The sequence below is a fragment of the Hypanus sabinus genome, chromosome 1 (genome assembly GCF_030144855.1).
Source record: "Hypanus sabinus isolate sHypSab1 chromosome 1, sHypSab1.hap1, whole genome shotgun sequence".
In the NCBI taxonomy this organism is placed as follows: Eukaryota; Metazoa; Chordata; class Chondrichthyes; order Myliobatiformes; family Dasyatidae; genus Hypanus; species Hypanus sabinus.
Genome location: NC_082706.1, coordinates 146863910 through 146881133, shown reverse-complemented (window position 1 = coordinate 146881133; position 17224 = coordinate 146863910). Strand labels below are relative to the sequence as shown.

General features: G+C 40.4%; 2 protein-coding genes across 10 annotated transcripts in view; one reads left to right on the top strand and one right to left on the bottom strand.

Moving 5' to 3' along the window:
• The window catches only part of LOC132398780 (RNA-binding protein 12B-like), a 225819-nt gene that overhangs the window by 151784 nt on the left and 56811 nt on the right, over positions 1–17224 (bottom strand). For 2 of the 9 annotated variants that reach the window (XR_009513816.1, XR_009513824.1), the window contains one exon: positions 12528–13879. The exons of the other annotated variants lie outside the window; for them this stretch is intronic. The gene's annotated coding sequence lies outside the window, so the exon portion shown is untranslated. Of the gene's footprint in view, positions 1–12527; positions 13880–17224 lie in introns of those variants that run through there. 9 annotated transcript variants of the gene reach the window in all.
• Positions 1–17224, top strand: part of cibar1 (CBY1 interacting BAR domain containing 1) — a 55355-nt gene that overhangs the window by 10105 nt on the left and 28026 nt on the right. Inside the window, exons 3-4 of the mRNA XM_059978693.1 lie at positions 7799–7867; positions 11392–11493. Of these exons, the coding sequence (XP_059834676.1) occupies positions 7799–7867; positions 11392–11493 (171 nt within the window). The remainder of the gene's footprint in view (positions 1–7798; positions 7868–11391; positions 11494–17224) is intronic.

Below are 17224 nucleotides of genomic sequence, written 5' to 3'. Positions count from 1 at the left end.
TGAATGTTGCTTGATCTCTGAGAGCTTCTAGCTAGAACATAGAACACAGAACAATACAGCACAGTACAGGCCCTTCAGCCCACAATGCTGTGCCGACCCTTAAACCCTGCCTCCCATATAACCCTCCACCTTAAATTCCTCCATATACCTGTCTAGTAGTCTCTTAAATTTCACTAGTGTATCTGCCTCCACCACTGACTCAGGCAGTGCATTCCACGCACCAACCACTCTCTGAGTGAAAAACCTTCCTCTAATATCCCCCTTGAACTTTTCACCCCTTACCTTAAAGCCATGTCCTCTTGTATTGAACAGTGGTGCGCTGGCTGTCCACTCTATCTATTCCTTTTAATATCTTGTATACCTCTACCATGTCTCCTCTCATCCTCTTCTCCAGAGAGTAAAGTCCTAGCTCCTTTAATCTCTGATCATATGCACACCCTCTAAACCAGGCAACATCCTGGTAAATCTCCTCTGTACCCTTTCCAGTTCTTCCACATCCTTCCTATAGTGAGGTGACCAGAACTGGGCACAGTACTCCAAGTGTGGCCTAACCAGAGTTTTATAGAGCTGCATCATTACACCATGACTCTTAAACTCTATCCCTCGACTTATGAAAGCTAACGCTCCATAAGCTTTCTCAACTACCCTGTCTACCTGTGAGGCAACTTTCAGGGATCTGTGGACATGTACCCCCAGATCCCTCTGCTCCTCCACACTTCCAAATATCCTGTCATTTACTTTCTACTCTGCCTTGGAGTTTGTCCTTCCAAAGTGTACCACCTCACACTTCTCTGGGTTGAACTCCATCTGCCACTTCTCAGCCCAGTTCTGCATCCTATCAATATCTCTCTGCAATCTTGGACAATCCTCTACACTATCAACAGCACCACCAACCTTTGTGTCATCTGCAAACTTGCCAACCCACCCTTCCACCCCCACATCCAGGTCGTTAATAAAAGTCACAAAAAGTAGAGGTCCCAGAACCAATCCTTGTGAGACACCACTAGTCACAACCCTCCAATCTGAATGTACTCCTTCCATCACGACCCTCTGCTTTCTGCAGGCAAGCCAATTCTGAATCCACCTGGGCAAACCTCCCTGGATCCCGTGCCTTCTGACTTTCTGAATAAGCCTACCGTGTAGAACCTTATCAAACACCTTACTAAAATCCATGTTGATCACATCCACTGCACTACCCTCATCTATATGCCTGGTCACCTCCTTAAAGAACTCTATCAGGCTTGTTAGACACGATCTACCCTTCACAAAGCCATGCTGACTGTCCCTGATCAGACCATGATTCTCTAAATGCCCATAGATTCTGTCTCTTAAGAATCCTTTCCAACAGCTTTCCCACCACAGACATAAGGCTTACTGGTCTATAATTACCTGGACTATCCCTACTACCTTTTTTGAACAAGGGGACAACATTCGCCTCCCTCCAATCCTCCAATACCATTCCCGTGGACAATGAGGACATAAAGATCCTAGCCAGAGCCTCAGCAATCTCTTCCCTTGCCTTGTGAGGCAGCCTGGGGAATATTCCATCAGGCCCCGTCCTAATGTATTTTAACAACTCCAACACCTCTTCTGCCTTAATATCAACATGCGCCAGAACATCAACCTCACTCATATTGTCCTCACCATCATCAAGTTCCCTCTCATTGGTGAATACTGAAGAGAAGTATTCATTGAGGACCTCGCTCACTTCCACAGCCTCCAGGCACATCTTCCCACCTTTATCTCTAATCGGTCCTATCTTCACTCCTGCCAACCTTGAAGAATAATTGAACAATGTCTTGCAGTTTTCCTTTACCCTACTCACCAAGACCTTCTCATGCCTCCTTCTTGCTCTCCTCAGCCCCTTCTTAAGCTCCTTTCTTACTACCTTATATTCCTCAATAGACTCATCTGATTCTTGCTCTAAACTCCTGTATGCTGCCTTCTTCTATCTGACTAGATTCTCCACCTCACTTGTCACCCTACCATTCTTTATCTTCCTCACCAAGAAAAATTTATCCCTAACATCCTGCAAGATATCCCTAAACATTGACCACATGTCCATAGTACATTTCCCTGCAAAAACATCATCCCAATTCACACCCACAAGTTCTAGCCTTGTAGTCTCATAATTTGCCCTTTCCCAATTAAAAATTTTCCTGTCCTCTCTGATTCTATCCTTTTCCATGATAGAGTTAAAGGTCAGGGAGCGGTGGTCTCTGTCCCTCAGATGCTCACCCACTGAGAGATCTGTGACCTGATCCCGCTCGTTACCTAATACTAGATCTAGTGTGGCATTCCCCCAGTTGGCCTGTCAACATACTGTGACAGGAATCCATCCTGGACGCACTTAACAAACTCTTCCCCATCTAAGCCATTGGAACTAATCAGGTGCCAATCAATATTAGGGAAGTTAAAGTCACCCATGATAACAACCCTGTTATTTTTGCACCTTTCCAAAATCTGCCTCCCAATGTGCTCCTTGGTATCTCTGCTGCTACCAGGGGGGCCTATAGAATACTCCCAATAGAGTAACTGCTCTCTTCCTGTTCCTGACTTCTGCCCATACTGACTCAAAAGAGGGTCCTGCTACATTACCCACCCTTTCCATAGCTGTAATAGTATCCCTGACCAGTAATGCCACCCCTCCTCCCCTTTACCCCCCTCTCTATCCCTTTTAAAGCACTGAAATCCAGGAATATTGAGAATCCATTCCTACCCTGGTGCCAGCCAAGTCTCTGTAATGGCCATTACATCATAATTCCATGTATGTGTCCAAGCTCTCAGTTCATCACCTTTGATCCTGATGCTTCTTGCATTGAAGTACACGCACTTTAGCCCTTCTACCTTAATCCACTTACACCCTTTATTCTGTTTCTCTTTCCTCAAGCCTCCTTATATGTTAGATCTGACTTTACTACATGCACTATACTTCCAGCTCTCGTGTGACCTTTATCCTCCTTCACTTCACCAGCTGCTCTAACACTCTGGTTCCCCTCCCCTTGCAAATCTAGCTTAAACCCCCCCCCCCCACCCCTCCAAAGCAGCACTAGCAAACCTTCCCACAAGGATGTTAGTCTCCCTCCAGTTCAGGTGCTACCTGTCCCATCGGAACAGGTCCCACCTTCCCTGGAACAAGGCCTAATTGTCCAGAAACATGAAGCTCCCTCCTGCACCAACTCCTTAGCCATGTATTTAGCTGCATTATCTCTCTATTTCTAGCCTTACTAGCATGTGGTACCTCTTTTTTTTGGATTTCCTGCATCTGTAGTCTTATCCGACTCAAATTTTTAATAACATTACAGGGATTGCTGAAGATCTGTTGTATTACTTAAGTCTGATACTTTGAACCCTCCATCCCAGTAGTACCCATCCCCGTGGTTGCCAACCATGCAATGTGCTGCTGATCACATAATGTTATGTTCTGTGCCTTACAACAAACTTTTATCAGAGTGATGTTCAAAATCAGCAATAACTAAATTGTTTCATATCATTCTATAAAGTTGACAAGTGAATTCAAAAGTTAAGAAGTTATCTTGCAACTTTATAAAACCTAGTTAGGTGTCTAGAAGCATGGCTGGTTAGTTCCTCACTAACAAGCCAGTGGACTCCGAGGTAAGAAAATCACCTTTCTTGAACTCTGTGCACCTAGGATCGATACGACTTGGGTCCCACCAGACCAGAAGAGCCAGGATGTTTTGTTTACCCGCACCTCAATCTGAATGAATACTGTGGTAATATTGCCCGTCAGCAAGAAATAATATTGTACATTGCATACAATTATAAAGTATATTTACAAATTTCACCTTTATCTAACAGTTAGTAGGAAAAAGAAAAAATAAGAGCACAAGTTGGAGCTCAAGTTGTCTAACTCGTGCTCTGAACCCACAGTCTGTGTGAAAGCACACACCACCTTCTAAATGTCACTCGAAATCAATCTTGAACAAATGGTTTCCCCCAAATGAGTATTGGTCCTTATTCCTTGAAGCCATTCATCTGCACAAAGCACCTTATACAACAGGGATGGCATCCTCAGCCATCTTCCCTCCTATCCTAGCTCCCGCCAGAAAGACCTCGACCCACCCCAGAGTCCGACACAAAAAGCTCTCCAACCAGCGTTCTCTAGAATCTTCTCCCAATTCCACCAAACTGATTGGATTACACTACATTCCTAAGTGTGAACATCACAACCCCTTTAACGATAATGCAAACACTACCAGCAGAACACATTGCTTCTACAGAAAACTGTTAAATGAAACACCCTACAATATTAGCAGTAAAATCTTAACCAGGGCATTATACTTCTCCCCCCCCCCCCCCCCAATCATAAATAGTCATGTCCTCGTGACTTTGAAATTTACCAACTCATTATTAACAACACAATTTTCACAAGAATTTTGTGATGACATGACATCCACTGGTAGTGACATATCTCACTAGGAGGGGAGACACAACACTGTTCCCCTGGTGCACCATAGGCCAGTATTTATGGGTTTCCTAACTCCTCGAGACCTCCTTTTCCCATCTTTGGCTCCTCCAGCTTCACCCACCCCTTGTAACCTTTCCTGTCTACTAGAGAGTGCCTCCCCCTGTCTATCACTCATATATTCTGCCAGCTCAGGCCTCCGTGCCCCCACCCCCGCTCCATGATTGAACTTAACTCCCTTTAGTTTAATTGGTGCTGCCAAACATCTTCAACCTCTGCTGGTGCTAACTGGCAAGACCTTTCTCAGAAGGGGGTGTCCTCGGTTGCTCTAATAGTCTGGCAAGTACTCTTGGAGTAACCTACATCAAACTTGTCAGTGAGAACCACATCCTGGCGTCCCAACAACTCTTTCTCCATTCCTTGGACAGTCGGGGAAATTTAGGGATTCTTGTCATTCTAGTTACTCCTGCAGGACAGGTTTAGACTGGATGTACCACACAGTTCCATGTTTCTACTCATCATCCTGCTTAGGAGGAAATTGCACCTTCTTAATAACAGCTCTGAACACAGAATGAATGGACAAGATTTTCAAGAAATTCCATCCTTGCATGCTCCCACGAGCCTTCTCACAACAGCAGTTTTTGTTCCCACAAAAATGGAAGCTCCACCCTTTGTAACTGGGTCCGGGCAGACCAACACTGCTGTGTCAACAGTCTCAGTTACTCCAACATCTGCTTCCGAAAACTCCAGCTTCAACAACAAGTAACCATCATATGGATACTCAACAGCACCAAAATCTCAAAGGCACTGAGTGGGCATCAATGGTAAATGTGTTGTAAAAGGACATAATGTAAAGTAATTTGAGAACCTGTGTCAAGTATGGCTCTAGAATTAACATTTTCAATTTATATAGATACATCAGAGCTTGGTCCCACTAAATGTTCAGGAATAGTGGTTTGTACTTGAGTATTTCCCTTGATACACTAATATGTATCCTCTTCAAAATGCCAGCCTGTTCCTTTACTGAGTCCCTTTGTCGTTTTACCTCTTCCTGATGTTTGATTAACCACTGACTTACTTTCTAAAGATTTTCCTGTCCTTCACACTCCTGCTTGAAACATCCATCTTCTCCACAGTTGTAACAGAAAATACCGGTCACTTCCCTAGTCAAGGGACTCTGCTCAGTAGCAGTCCTCAACTTGGTACATCCCACCAGTGGGTCCAGCTTCCTATTGGCCTTGTCATGCTTGATGACAGCACCAATTGGTATCATCCAAAATACCTCGGTCCTTGGACCTTTCATGACATCCTGTAAAATCTTGCTTGCTTGGCATCAGGGGTTGACTTTGCCCTGTTGATGGAGGCCTTCTTCTCCACCCTTGCATTTTCCTCCTCCCTAACTTGTCTGAGTAATTTGGTAAAAGCTGAAGGAGGGTGCATCCTGTGGGTCACCCGAATACGTAGAGCAATCATGTCGTGACAGCGCGTCCTTCACAACTTGCTCCATCCTCAAGCAATTTTTCTCAGACAGTTGAATGCCCCCTTTGGGCACAAACAATGCAGCAGCTTCTCCAGTCTTAAAATATCAGCAGACAACCAAGTCTCATATTCTTCTTGCCATCGGGTGTGGGCTTGACCACAGAGAACACTCCCAGCCTAAAATAACTTTGGCTCTCCACTGATATATTTTGGCCAAAGCGAACTCAGAATTTAAATCAACCACTGAGGGACTCATTAGACCTTTCACATCAGATAATGCCTTCCCCTCACTTAGCAGAAACAAGAGCAACTTGTCTTTAAAGTCTCCGTCCTCAGCTATGGGAAACTCGACTTCCAGTTCAGCACCCTCACCTATACGCTCCTCATCTCTAAAAGTATGAACAGCCTATGACCCTGTCTCACCAGGTGCTCCATTTGCACCAGGCAGATCCACTCCCATCACATCCTTGCTAGTCTGGACTAACACAACATCCTTACCAACCAATTGATCAAATTGCCATTCAGCTTTAATGATTCTTAAAACCCTAATCAACAATTCATCTGGGCTGCGGATATCTATCCCCCTCAGAACACAAGCATTTGTTGTGGGTAATCTCTTTGAATCGCACCTATACTTAATCTCTACAGTGTACATAATAACATAACCTTAATTACTTTCCCAGACAATAGTTTAACACAAGCTTAAACACACAAACCACTTAATCAATTCTTAGAGCAATTATACAGTATTTAGCTAATCAAATTGCAGACGATAGCCCCCACGATGAAATCCTTTTACTGGAGACTCCAGGAACACGGCTGGTTACCCCCTCACTAATAGCTGTAAGAAAACAGAACTCCATACATCTAGGATCGACATGACTGTGTCCCACCAGACCCAAAGAATGGGAATGTTTCAACCACCCACATCCCAATCTGAGTGAATACTGTGTAAATACTGCCCACTTACAATTGTCCGTCAGCAAGAAATACCAGTTCATACACTGCATACAATTATAAAGAAATTTCAGCTTCATCAAACAGTTAGTAGGAAAGAAAAGAAAAAATAAAAAGGGCCCATTACAGTTAACCCAGTTCAAATATACACATATGTTGGACCTCATCTTGAAGTTGTCTTTAACTCGCGTATTAAACCCATGGTCTGTGTGAAAGCACACACTGCCTTCCAAATGTTGCTTGAAATCCATCTTGAATATACAGGCTTCCTCCTTGAAGCCATTCATCTGCACAAAGCGCCTTGAGCAACAGAAGCTGCATCCTCAGCTATCTTCCCTCCTGTCTTCTCCCAGCTCCCCCCCCCCCCCGCCCCCCAGTGTCTGTCATGTAAACCTCCCTGCCAGAGTTCTCTCGATTAGATGATGCTGCATTCCTAAGCATGAACATCACAACCCCTTATCTTTGACGGTAACCCAAACACTATCAGCAGAAGCATTGCTTCTACAGAAAGACATTATATAACAACATTAGCATTAAAATCTTAAGCAGAGCATTACACAATCATGCTACTTTCTTCATGAGCTGGCTAGAAAATTGTTCAATGTATTTTCTGTGAACTGCATTATTTTTAACTCATTGTAGCTTTTTTTTGATTTAAGCAGACTTAGCTTTGTTAACCAATGGATATAGGCAACCCAAGAAAAGAATCTGTGGGAGGTACAGCAAAAAGTGCTGTGTGACTATTTTGTTGAATAATTTGAAGCGTCTCATCAGAAGTTTTACAATTAAAGGACCATAACTACCAAGCTGAGTTGGCAACATCCAACTTGGTTATTTTGATCACTGATCTCGTATATGTGAAACTGCCTCAAAATTTTCCTTCTATTAACTGACTTTTTTTTTTAGCAGTTTTCAATTTACTGTTTGGTTGTATAGGTTGAAAGGCTAGAAGCTAAAGTTGTGGAGCCCTTGAAGAAATATGGTTCTATTACCAAGTTGAAAAGGGTAAGTCTTGCTTGCAAAGTAGAACAATCATTATAGCAAAAACAATCAAAAATAAGTTTTTGCAAAGCAAAAAAATTTAAAGCATAGCAAAAGCACTTTTTTAATGCTGACTTTTTGGAGCTTTAATGAAAGATTGGTTATGTTAAATTAACAAGTGGTATATACTTTTAGTTGTCACTTGCAGAAACATGAAAAAGAAATTTGTAATATTTTCTTTACATTAACTACCCTAGTTCATATGCTGAAAATGTTCTGGTTCCTTTTCCTATATCATATCTGATGCACAGCCCTTGGTTTGATTTAAAAGATTGTAAAACCTGGCACAAACTTTATTATATTTCTCATAATTAACATAAAATAGATTGATCTGATATCTGATGGGTGCTTTTGTGATAGTAATGCAGTTACCAGTAGTCTTGCTGAAGGATCTCGACCTGAAATGTCAACTGTACTCTTTTCCCTAGATGCCGCCTGGCCTTCTGAGTTCCTCTAGCATTTTGTGTGTTGCTCGTATTTTGTAGGACAATATCATATGGGACTAGGAGGAGGAAAACTCTGATTTTAAACCCCCGCTACCTTTGGGAGTAAATCCCAGGGAAGAAATCTGGAGCTGGGGTCCCTAAGGCAGTTTGCTGTTGTTTACAACTTCACTCTGTGACAACACTGATGCCAAGCTCTATCGGCGCTTGCCCTTCCCTTGGACTACATCAGTGACATGGAGAGGGGTAACCAGCTGCATGGGCAACTTCAAATCTTCACGCCCAAGCTTGTGCCCTGGAGAGGACACAGTCCACCAGAGGCGCCAGCCCATGATTCTCTGGGATTGATGGCTACTTGAAAACTGGCTCTTCAGCTCACCAAGCCCACACCATCCATCAACCATGAAATTTTGTACTAATCCAAAACTAGTCCATTTTATTGTCCCAACATTCCCATCCATTTCTCTTGCAATTCTGCCACTCATTTACACATTAGGGGCAATTTACAGCAGTTGTTAACATATCAACCTGTGAACGTTAACATCACGGATGGAAACCTGAGCACCCAGAAAAACGCACAATCACTAGAAGAACGTACAAACCACACAGACATCACTTAAAGTCAGGATCAACACTGGAACTGTGAAACAACAGCTCTACCAGCTGATCCACTCTGCAGCCCCTTGTAGTATTTATGATTTTGTGATATAAGTAATTTAATCCTGACTATAGGAGGCATAATGAAAAAAATTGCAGATGATTAAATTGATCACGTGGTTGTCAGAGAAATATATATGGTTTGACCAGTCAGGCAATATAAAGGCAGATGGAACTTAATCCAAGAAATATGAGAACAATGAAGTTGGGAAGGCAAGAGAGCGTGGTGTATCATGAGGAGTAAGGTGGAAGAAAAGGACCTTGAATTGTATGTCCACAGATCATTAAAGGTGTAGATCAATAAGTTGGTTAAAAAAGCACTCGAGTTGCTGCACTTTTTTAGCAGATAGTTATAAAAACAGGAAAGCTAGAACTATGGCTAACACCAGGTGGGCCTTAGCTTAAGTTTAACTTAGTGTTCTGTGCACTAGATTAAAAAAAAGATAGAATTTCTATGGAAAGGCAGCTCATCTTCCAAGTTGGCACATTACAGTAAAACCTATTTTCCAAATTTGCTAAATCAGTCATTCTTGTGTTTCCTGTTCTTTAAACTCTCCAGAGAAGAACCTTGACATGTTAATGTGCTGAAAGTGCCTTATAAAGTCAAATTGTTGATAACTGTAAGAAAACCTCGACATGTCAAACTGTTACTTCGAGCTGCATTTAATTTGAAATTTAATCAATTTCTGCAGGAGTATTATCTTTTCAACTTTAAGTCTATCCGACTTTGAAGAAATATGGTATTATAAATCAATTTGACTTGGATCAGCATTGCTGAACTACAGTGAAGTTGTTCTTTCTCATCAAGTTAAATGAACTTGTATAATCATGTAAAAGGTTTTGCACTACTTAACTCTGACACCAGATGGCTCCTTGCTATTACATAATTGACTCCACTGTTCAATATAGTGCGTTAGATTTGAGAAAATTTGTTCTAGTGTAATCAGCAGGTTTGCACAGACCTACTATAGAGTAAGTTTTTGAGAGAATCATCCACCCCTTAGTTATACATGTCAATGTTAAAATGTTGCATGTACTGAAAACCTGAAATACAGCAGAAAATACAGGAAATATTCTGATGATCTGATAACAACAGGATAAACCTTTGGTTGAATTAATGAATATTTTAAGCATTTCTTATGCAACTGTTGAAGCTGCATATCTTAGGAGTGTTAATAATCCAAATTAGGGAATTACTTTGCAAAGCTTCATGACAGTCATTTAAACATAGATTGAAAAATATGTATAGTTTGTGTTCTTATTTATACATTGTCGTAAATATTCCTATGAGCATTCATTTTAAATGATGATTGATAAATGCTGCTAAATATTGAGGCCTCTGTGAGAAAGCTTAAACCGGGGAGGAACTGAGCAGGACAACAACCCAAAGCAGAGCAACCATGGGGTGGCTTCAAATAAAGAAAATTGATGTCCTTGACTGACCTGTTCAGAGCTCAAACCATAACCCGATTAAACACCTCTGGCAAGACCTCAAGATTGTTATCCACTGCTGCTTCCCAATGAACCTGGCACAGGTTGAGCAATTTTGCAAGGAGTAATGGGTAAATCTTGCTTCATCATGTGCTGGCTCTAACAACTGTGAGAAGTGATTCAATTAAGTACTGAGCAAAGGGGGGATGAATACTTTTGAACTGCTGACATTTCAGCCTTTATGCTTTACAATTTTCCCTGTTTTTTGGTTGTTCTACTGTGGGGAAAAAAAAGGAGCATGTGATTCACAAATAAAAATTCTCAGATTGATCAAGATCCCCAGATATAATAATCATTTATGTGAACAAAGGGTTAGGGGCTGAATACTTTTACATGGTATCGTATACTCTATTGTTCTAATTTCACTCCTATCAGGATCATTAGCAAAATACACAAAATAATGGAGGAAATGTCAAATGTACTCTTTTCCATAGATGCTGCATGGCCCGCTGAGTTCCTTCAGCATTTTGTGTGTGTTGCAGATTTTCTCTTGTTTTAGATCATTAGTAGCCATGGGATTGAACAATTTAGTTTTAAGTTCAAAGACGATGGAGAATAGATGGATAGGTTAGGGGGAGTATCACCAATTGGTTTAAGCCACTATTGTGATAAACCGTTGAACATTGCATGCATTTTCTTTTTGGAGGCAAGTGTCTAACTTTGGGTGCTTGTCTTTTATAGGTACTTTTAGTTGTAGAGATAACTGTATGTAATCTGGACTTGGTTAGAGATTGAATGTTTTGTTGTAAATGTTTATTTTAGGAACTGATTACAAATGTACACTAATTTGGAAAATGATGTATGGAGTGATTCTATTGTAAACATTACTTGAATTTCAAATATTGTCCAATTTTTCCCAAATTCTCAGTGTGTTAAATATTTTTAATTTTCTAACAGGAAGACCTCAAGATCGCTACAGGTGCTATAAAACGCGAATCAAAGCAAATAGCTCACGTTGAGAAGATGCGTCTGAGGAATCCTTCTGATCGTCAGATTGTTGTATCCTTATATACCATAATCTTATTTATTTATTTACAGGACGGTGTCTAGTACTTGCATAGTCTCCCCTAAATGCCTCAAAAATATTGTGGTGAACTGATGTAATCCTTATGATGAAAGGTACTCCTGCAGTGTTGTATGCAATTCCAGAATTTAGAGCTGGCAATGCTGAAGGAGCAATGATAGAGTTCCAAGTCAGAATAGTATGTAGTTTGGAGTGAAAACTGTAGGCGATGCTAGTGTTGTATCGTAGATAACTGGAGTACATTTCAAGAACAGCAATGGTTAACCTGTGGAGGTGCTGTACTTATCAACTGGATGGCTTAACTTGAGATATGTTAAACCTCTCAAATGTTGTATGATATTTGTGAGATACTTCAAAACTTGTTCCCTGTAAACAGTGCATAGCTCTAGAACATCAAATTGAGTCACTCGCCACGGGATTTCTAACCTCCACCTGTTCATGGTGAGACACAAATCATATGACTTGTGCAATTTTTTTTATTGGTTTTCAAGTCTACATCATGAGCAAATTCAGTTTTTATCATCTCCATTTGCTCTTGGGAAGAAGGTAGTCCTTCTTATGCCTGTTGTATTGTTGGGCATGGTGTTCATGGATTTAGACCCATTGATAATGAAGGATTGGTAATAAATTTCAAATCAGGATGGTATGCCACTTGGAGGGAAACCTGCTACTGGTGGTTATCCCATAAAATTCCTTCCGAATTCTACCATAAAAGTACATAAAATACATGTTGGGAGGGTACAATGAGACCAAACCAGGCAAGTGATTGCAATGCACTGTGCAGATGGTAATCACTTACAACTGCTGTATGTTGGTTTAAGTAGGTGGATGTGGTATAAGTCAAGTTAGCAACTTTGTCCTATATGGTGTTGGCCTTTGTGAGAATTATAGTCCTGCCCATCAGAACAAGTAAAAGATATTGTTATTGTCCTGACTTGTGCTCTCTAGATGGACAAAAAAATCTTGATATCAGGGACAAGTCACTCACCACAGGATAACTAGCCTTTGCCCTTCTTTTGTCAGCTTGAACCAGTCTGGCCATTTTCCTATGACCTCTCTCATTACCAAGGTGTTTCTTTGCCCACAGAACCACCACTCACTGGATTTTTTTTTTTTTTTTGTTTCTCGCACCATTCTCTGTAAAATCTGGATATCGTTGTGCATGAAAATCACAGGAGATCAACAGTTCCTGAGATACTCAAACCACCCCATCTGGTACCAACATCAATTCCACATTCAAAGTCACTTAGATCATATTTGCTCCCCATTTGGTTTGACAACAACTGAACCACTTGACCATGTTTGCATGCTGTTTTGCATCGAGTTGCTGCCAAATGATTGTAGCCATTGAGTGTATATTGCAAACAGCGATGTCCTAGGATTGATTTCTGTGGTATCTCACTGGTCACAGGTTGCCGATGTATAAATGGTCTCACCCCTGTACCTGTATACTGCTTTCTGTTTGTTAGCCAAGTTTCTGTCCACGTTTAGTGTCATTGTAGTGAATATCAAGAATAAGCTGACAGAGGAAGTAGTGTAGTTGGATAAAATTGCAATACTCAAAGGGCATTTGGACAGTTTGATAGGAAAGGCATAGACAAATGGAATTAGCAAAGATAGGCATCACATTTGGCATGGTTGAGGTGGGTTGGAAGACTCTTTATGTTGTATACAATAATGTGCAAAAGTCTTAAGCACATGTTAAAAAATACTGTAAAATGAAGATGCTTTCAAAAATTAAATGAAAAGTTTCTAATTATCAAAAATACTATAAAGAGTAGTAAACAATAAAAAACTAAATTGAATCAATATTTTGTGTGACCACCCTTTGCCTTTAAACTGCATCAATTTTCTTAGGTACAGCATCGTGCAGTTTTATAAGAAAATCAGCTGGTAGGTTTTAAGCATCTTTGAGAATTTGACACAGTTCTGCAGACTTTGGCTGTCTCGCTTGCTTCTGTCTCTCCAGGTAATCCCAGACAGCATCAGTGGTGTGAAGATCGGGACTCTGGAGGCTATACCATCTCCTTGAATGTAGTTCTGAGTTTGGCCATGTGTTTCGGGTCATTGTCCTACTGCAGAATGAAGTTGGGACCAATCAGATAGTACTATGTGATAGATGAAAATCTGCTTGTACTTCTCAGCATTGAGGATTCCATAAGTTCTGACCATATCACCAAATCCATTTACAGAAATGCATCCCCAAACCTGCAGGAAAGCAACCATGTAGCGCTCTGTAGCTCTTCTACGGACAAACTGCGTCCTGTTTGAGCCAAAAATTTCAAATTTTGACTTGTCAGTCCAGGCACATATAGCCATTGTTCAGCATCCCAGTCTGTGTGTTTTTTTGGGTGGGTGATTCTGTAAAAGGGAAAATGCTCATATTATACAGCATCAGTGGAAAGGGACAAAGTTAACATTTCATTTACAGATCTTTCTTCAGAATTTTATAAAAGAGAGGAAAAAGTGTATTTTTTTTAAATTGTCAGAGGATGAGGGAGGGCTGAATCTGACAGGACAAGGTCAGAGTTGTTCAAGGATAAGCTGTTTTGATACAGACCAAGCAAGTTACTTTAAGGCTGCAAAGTATCCAGCCAGAATATCAACTGCCATGAAAATTGTAAATAATTTAAAAATAGCCCAGTTTTAAAAGTCAGGGTAAGGGTAGGAGAGAACGTAAAATAATGCCTATGAAAAGAGCAAGAGCGAAGTGAGTTCTAACGCTAGTTAGTGCAAGCATAGAGATGAAGGTGGGGAAGAATGAACTGAAAATACCAGTTTAGCATGCCAGTATGTTTCTGATCAATCTTCCATCTTTCATTCATCTTTAAGGTGCACTCAGTCAAAACACTGCTGCTGATTTCCTGACTTGCATTAGATTCCACATATCCAGCATCCCTATAAAGCTCCCAGGTGAGCAACACTTCCAGCAGAATTTTCATCTTGCTAGTACTGCCTCCATGGATTTCCTTCTCACATTTTTGACATGCGCACTTTAGCTATACAACATTCAGATTATTGTACTCTAGTATAGATTTTAATAACCATGCTATTGGTTTCACACCTTCCCTATTTATGCCCCCAAAACACTAAAACTTTCTTCTTGAATCTCTCTGATCTCTCTTTTTGGACCTTCCTCAGATTTTTTTTTGTCATGTACATCAATGTTAGCAATGGCTGCATTCTAGTCAAATTAACAGACTAGTAATTGAAAATTCTGGACTAAATATCTTAAAATCTGAGTTTTGCTTTCACAGATTAGCTGGTGAATTTAAAAGTTACTTCATATAATCCACATTCAAAATAGCTGGTGATAATAACCATAAAATCTTAAAATTGTCATAAAAATTAATAAGATTCTTTGGTATATTCAAGGAAAGAAAATAATCTGACATAATCACAGGATCATACCTCAGACGCATCCGGTTATCTGTTTGGTAAAATAGAATGGTATGTGATAGGGGTAAAAACATACAAGTGGTGCTTCAGCCATTATTTTCTTGGCATCACATAATCAGTATCTACTAGCCTTCTGGAGTATCCTGACCACAAGGATTGCAGCAGATCAAAAGGGTGCCTGCAACTACTTTCAATGTACCGCTTAGAGATGGAAATCCCAAGAGAAAAGTAAAGATAATATTTTCTAATTAAGGATCAAAATCAAATTACATTGGTTAATCATTTTGTGAAGATATTTTAAATGTGTGTTATAAAGGCACAATATTAGTGCAAGTTTATGTTTTATATTTTAACTGTGGGGACTCCCTAGCAGTACAACAGGACATGGTACTTGCCTTTTCTACCTTCATGCAACTAGTGCGATCTTTTGAAGATCTTGGTTGCAGCTAAGGCTTGTAGTAGGAATCTTGTAGCAATCTTTATGCTCCTTAAAGGGTTTATGCTGCTGCTTTTGATTTTGCAATGACATCACAGCTGTAGCCAGTCAAAATTTCTTGTACTCATTATTGGACTTTCTTTTGTTAACAAGAACCCATTATTAACACAGTGCACAAAAACTATTGAGCTAAGAAAATGTATTGTGGTTTCAGATGTAAAGGGAATGAGCAGCAATCCACAGGAACTCTTTGAAATTTAATATTGATGTATTTAAAAACAGTTATTAAGGCATTTGAATCCTTGACAATGAAACAGACACAGGTTCGTAATTGAATTTCAACTGCAGTTCCTGGGAATTTTATTTGTAAGGCTTGAGTAATTATAAACACCTGAAAATTTCTGAACAATATTATGTAGATAGCAGCAAATCCAACCAGAAATCTTTATTTGAAGAAGAAATTTACTTTATGAAGCAAAGAAGAAATAAACAGCACAGTGAACTATAACATTATACTTTTACTTGCGCGTCCAAGATATCATTCCAGGTCATACTGAAGATCATATGTAATGACCAGAGCAACCTGCAGATGTGGACTTTTCTTTTTGGGAAAATAGGCCTAAGAGTAGAATTAGGCCATTTGGCCTATTTCTGTCATTCAATCATTCAATCCCATTCTCCTGCCCCATAACCTTTTAATATCCTTACTAACCAAGAGCCTATCAACCTTTGTGTTAAATATATCCAATGACTTAGCCTCCACAGCCAAATGGCCTTCTATTCTGAGGCTGTGCTCTCTGGTCCTAGACTCTCCTGCAATTGGAAATATCCTCTGCATGTCCACTTTATCTAGGCTTTTCAATATTTGGTAGGTTTCAATGAGATTTCCCCCTCCCCCCCCCCCCATTCTTCTAAACTCGAGTGCAGGCCCGGAGCAATCAAATGCTCCTCATACATTTAACCCTTTCATTCCAGGGACCATTCTCCTGAACATCCTCTGGACCCTTTCTAATGCCAGTAAATCCTTTCTTAGATAAAGGTCCCAAACTCCTTACAACACTCTACATGTAGTCTGATCAATGCCAAATAAAACCTTAGCATTATATCCTTGCTTTTATTTTCTCAAAATGAATGCTAACATTTCATTTGCCTTCCTCACTACTGACTCAATCTGCAAGTTAACCTTTAGGGAATCCTGCACGAGGACTCCCAAGTCCTTTTGCACTTCCAATTTCTGAATTCACTTGCTGTTTAGAAAATAGCCTACACCTTTATTCCTTCTACCAAAGTGCATGACCATACACTTCCCTACACTGTATTCCATCTGCCGGTTCTTCACTCCTAATCTATCAAAGTCCTTCTGCAGATTCTCTGCTTCCACAACACTGCCTGTTGCATCAAATATCTTTGTATGACTTGCAAACTTGGCCACAAAGCCTTCAATTCCATCACCCAGATCATTAACAAATAATATGAAAAGTAGCAGTCCCAGCACAAACCTCTTCAGAACACCACTAGTCACTGGCAGCCAACCAGAATAGGTCTCCTTTGTTCCCACTCTTTGTTTTCTGCCAGTCAGCCAATTTTCTGTCCATTCTAGATTCTTTCCTGTGATACCATAGGTTCGTGTTTAGCAGCCTCATGTGTGGTACTTTGTTAAAGGCTTTTTGAAAATGCAGGTAAATAACATCCATTGACTCTCCTTTGTCTACCCTGCCTGTTATTCCCTCAGAGAATTCCAATGGATGTGCCAGGGAAGATTTCCCTCAAAGGAAACCATGTTGACCTCAGCCTAGGTCATCATGTGTCTCCAAATACTCAAAACCTCATTTTTAATAATAGACTTGTAATATTTTCCCAACCACTGAAGT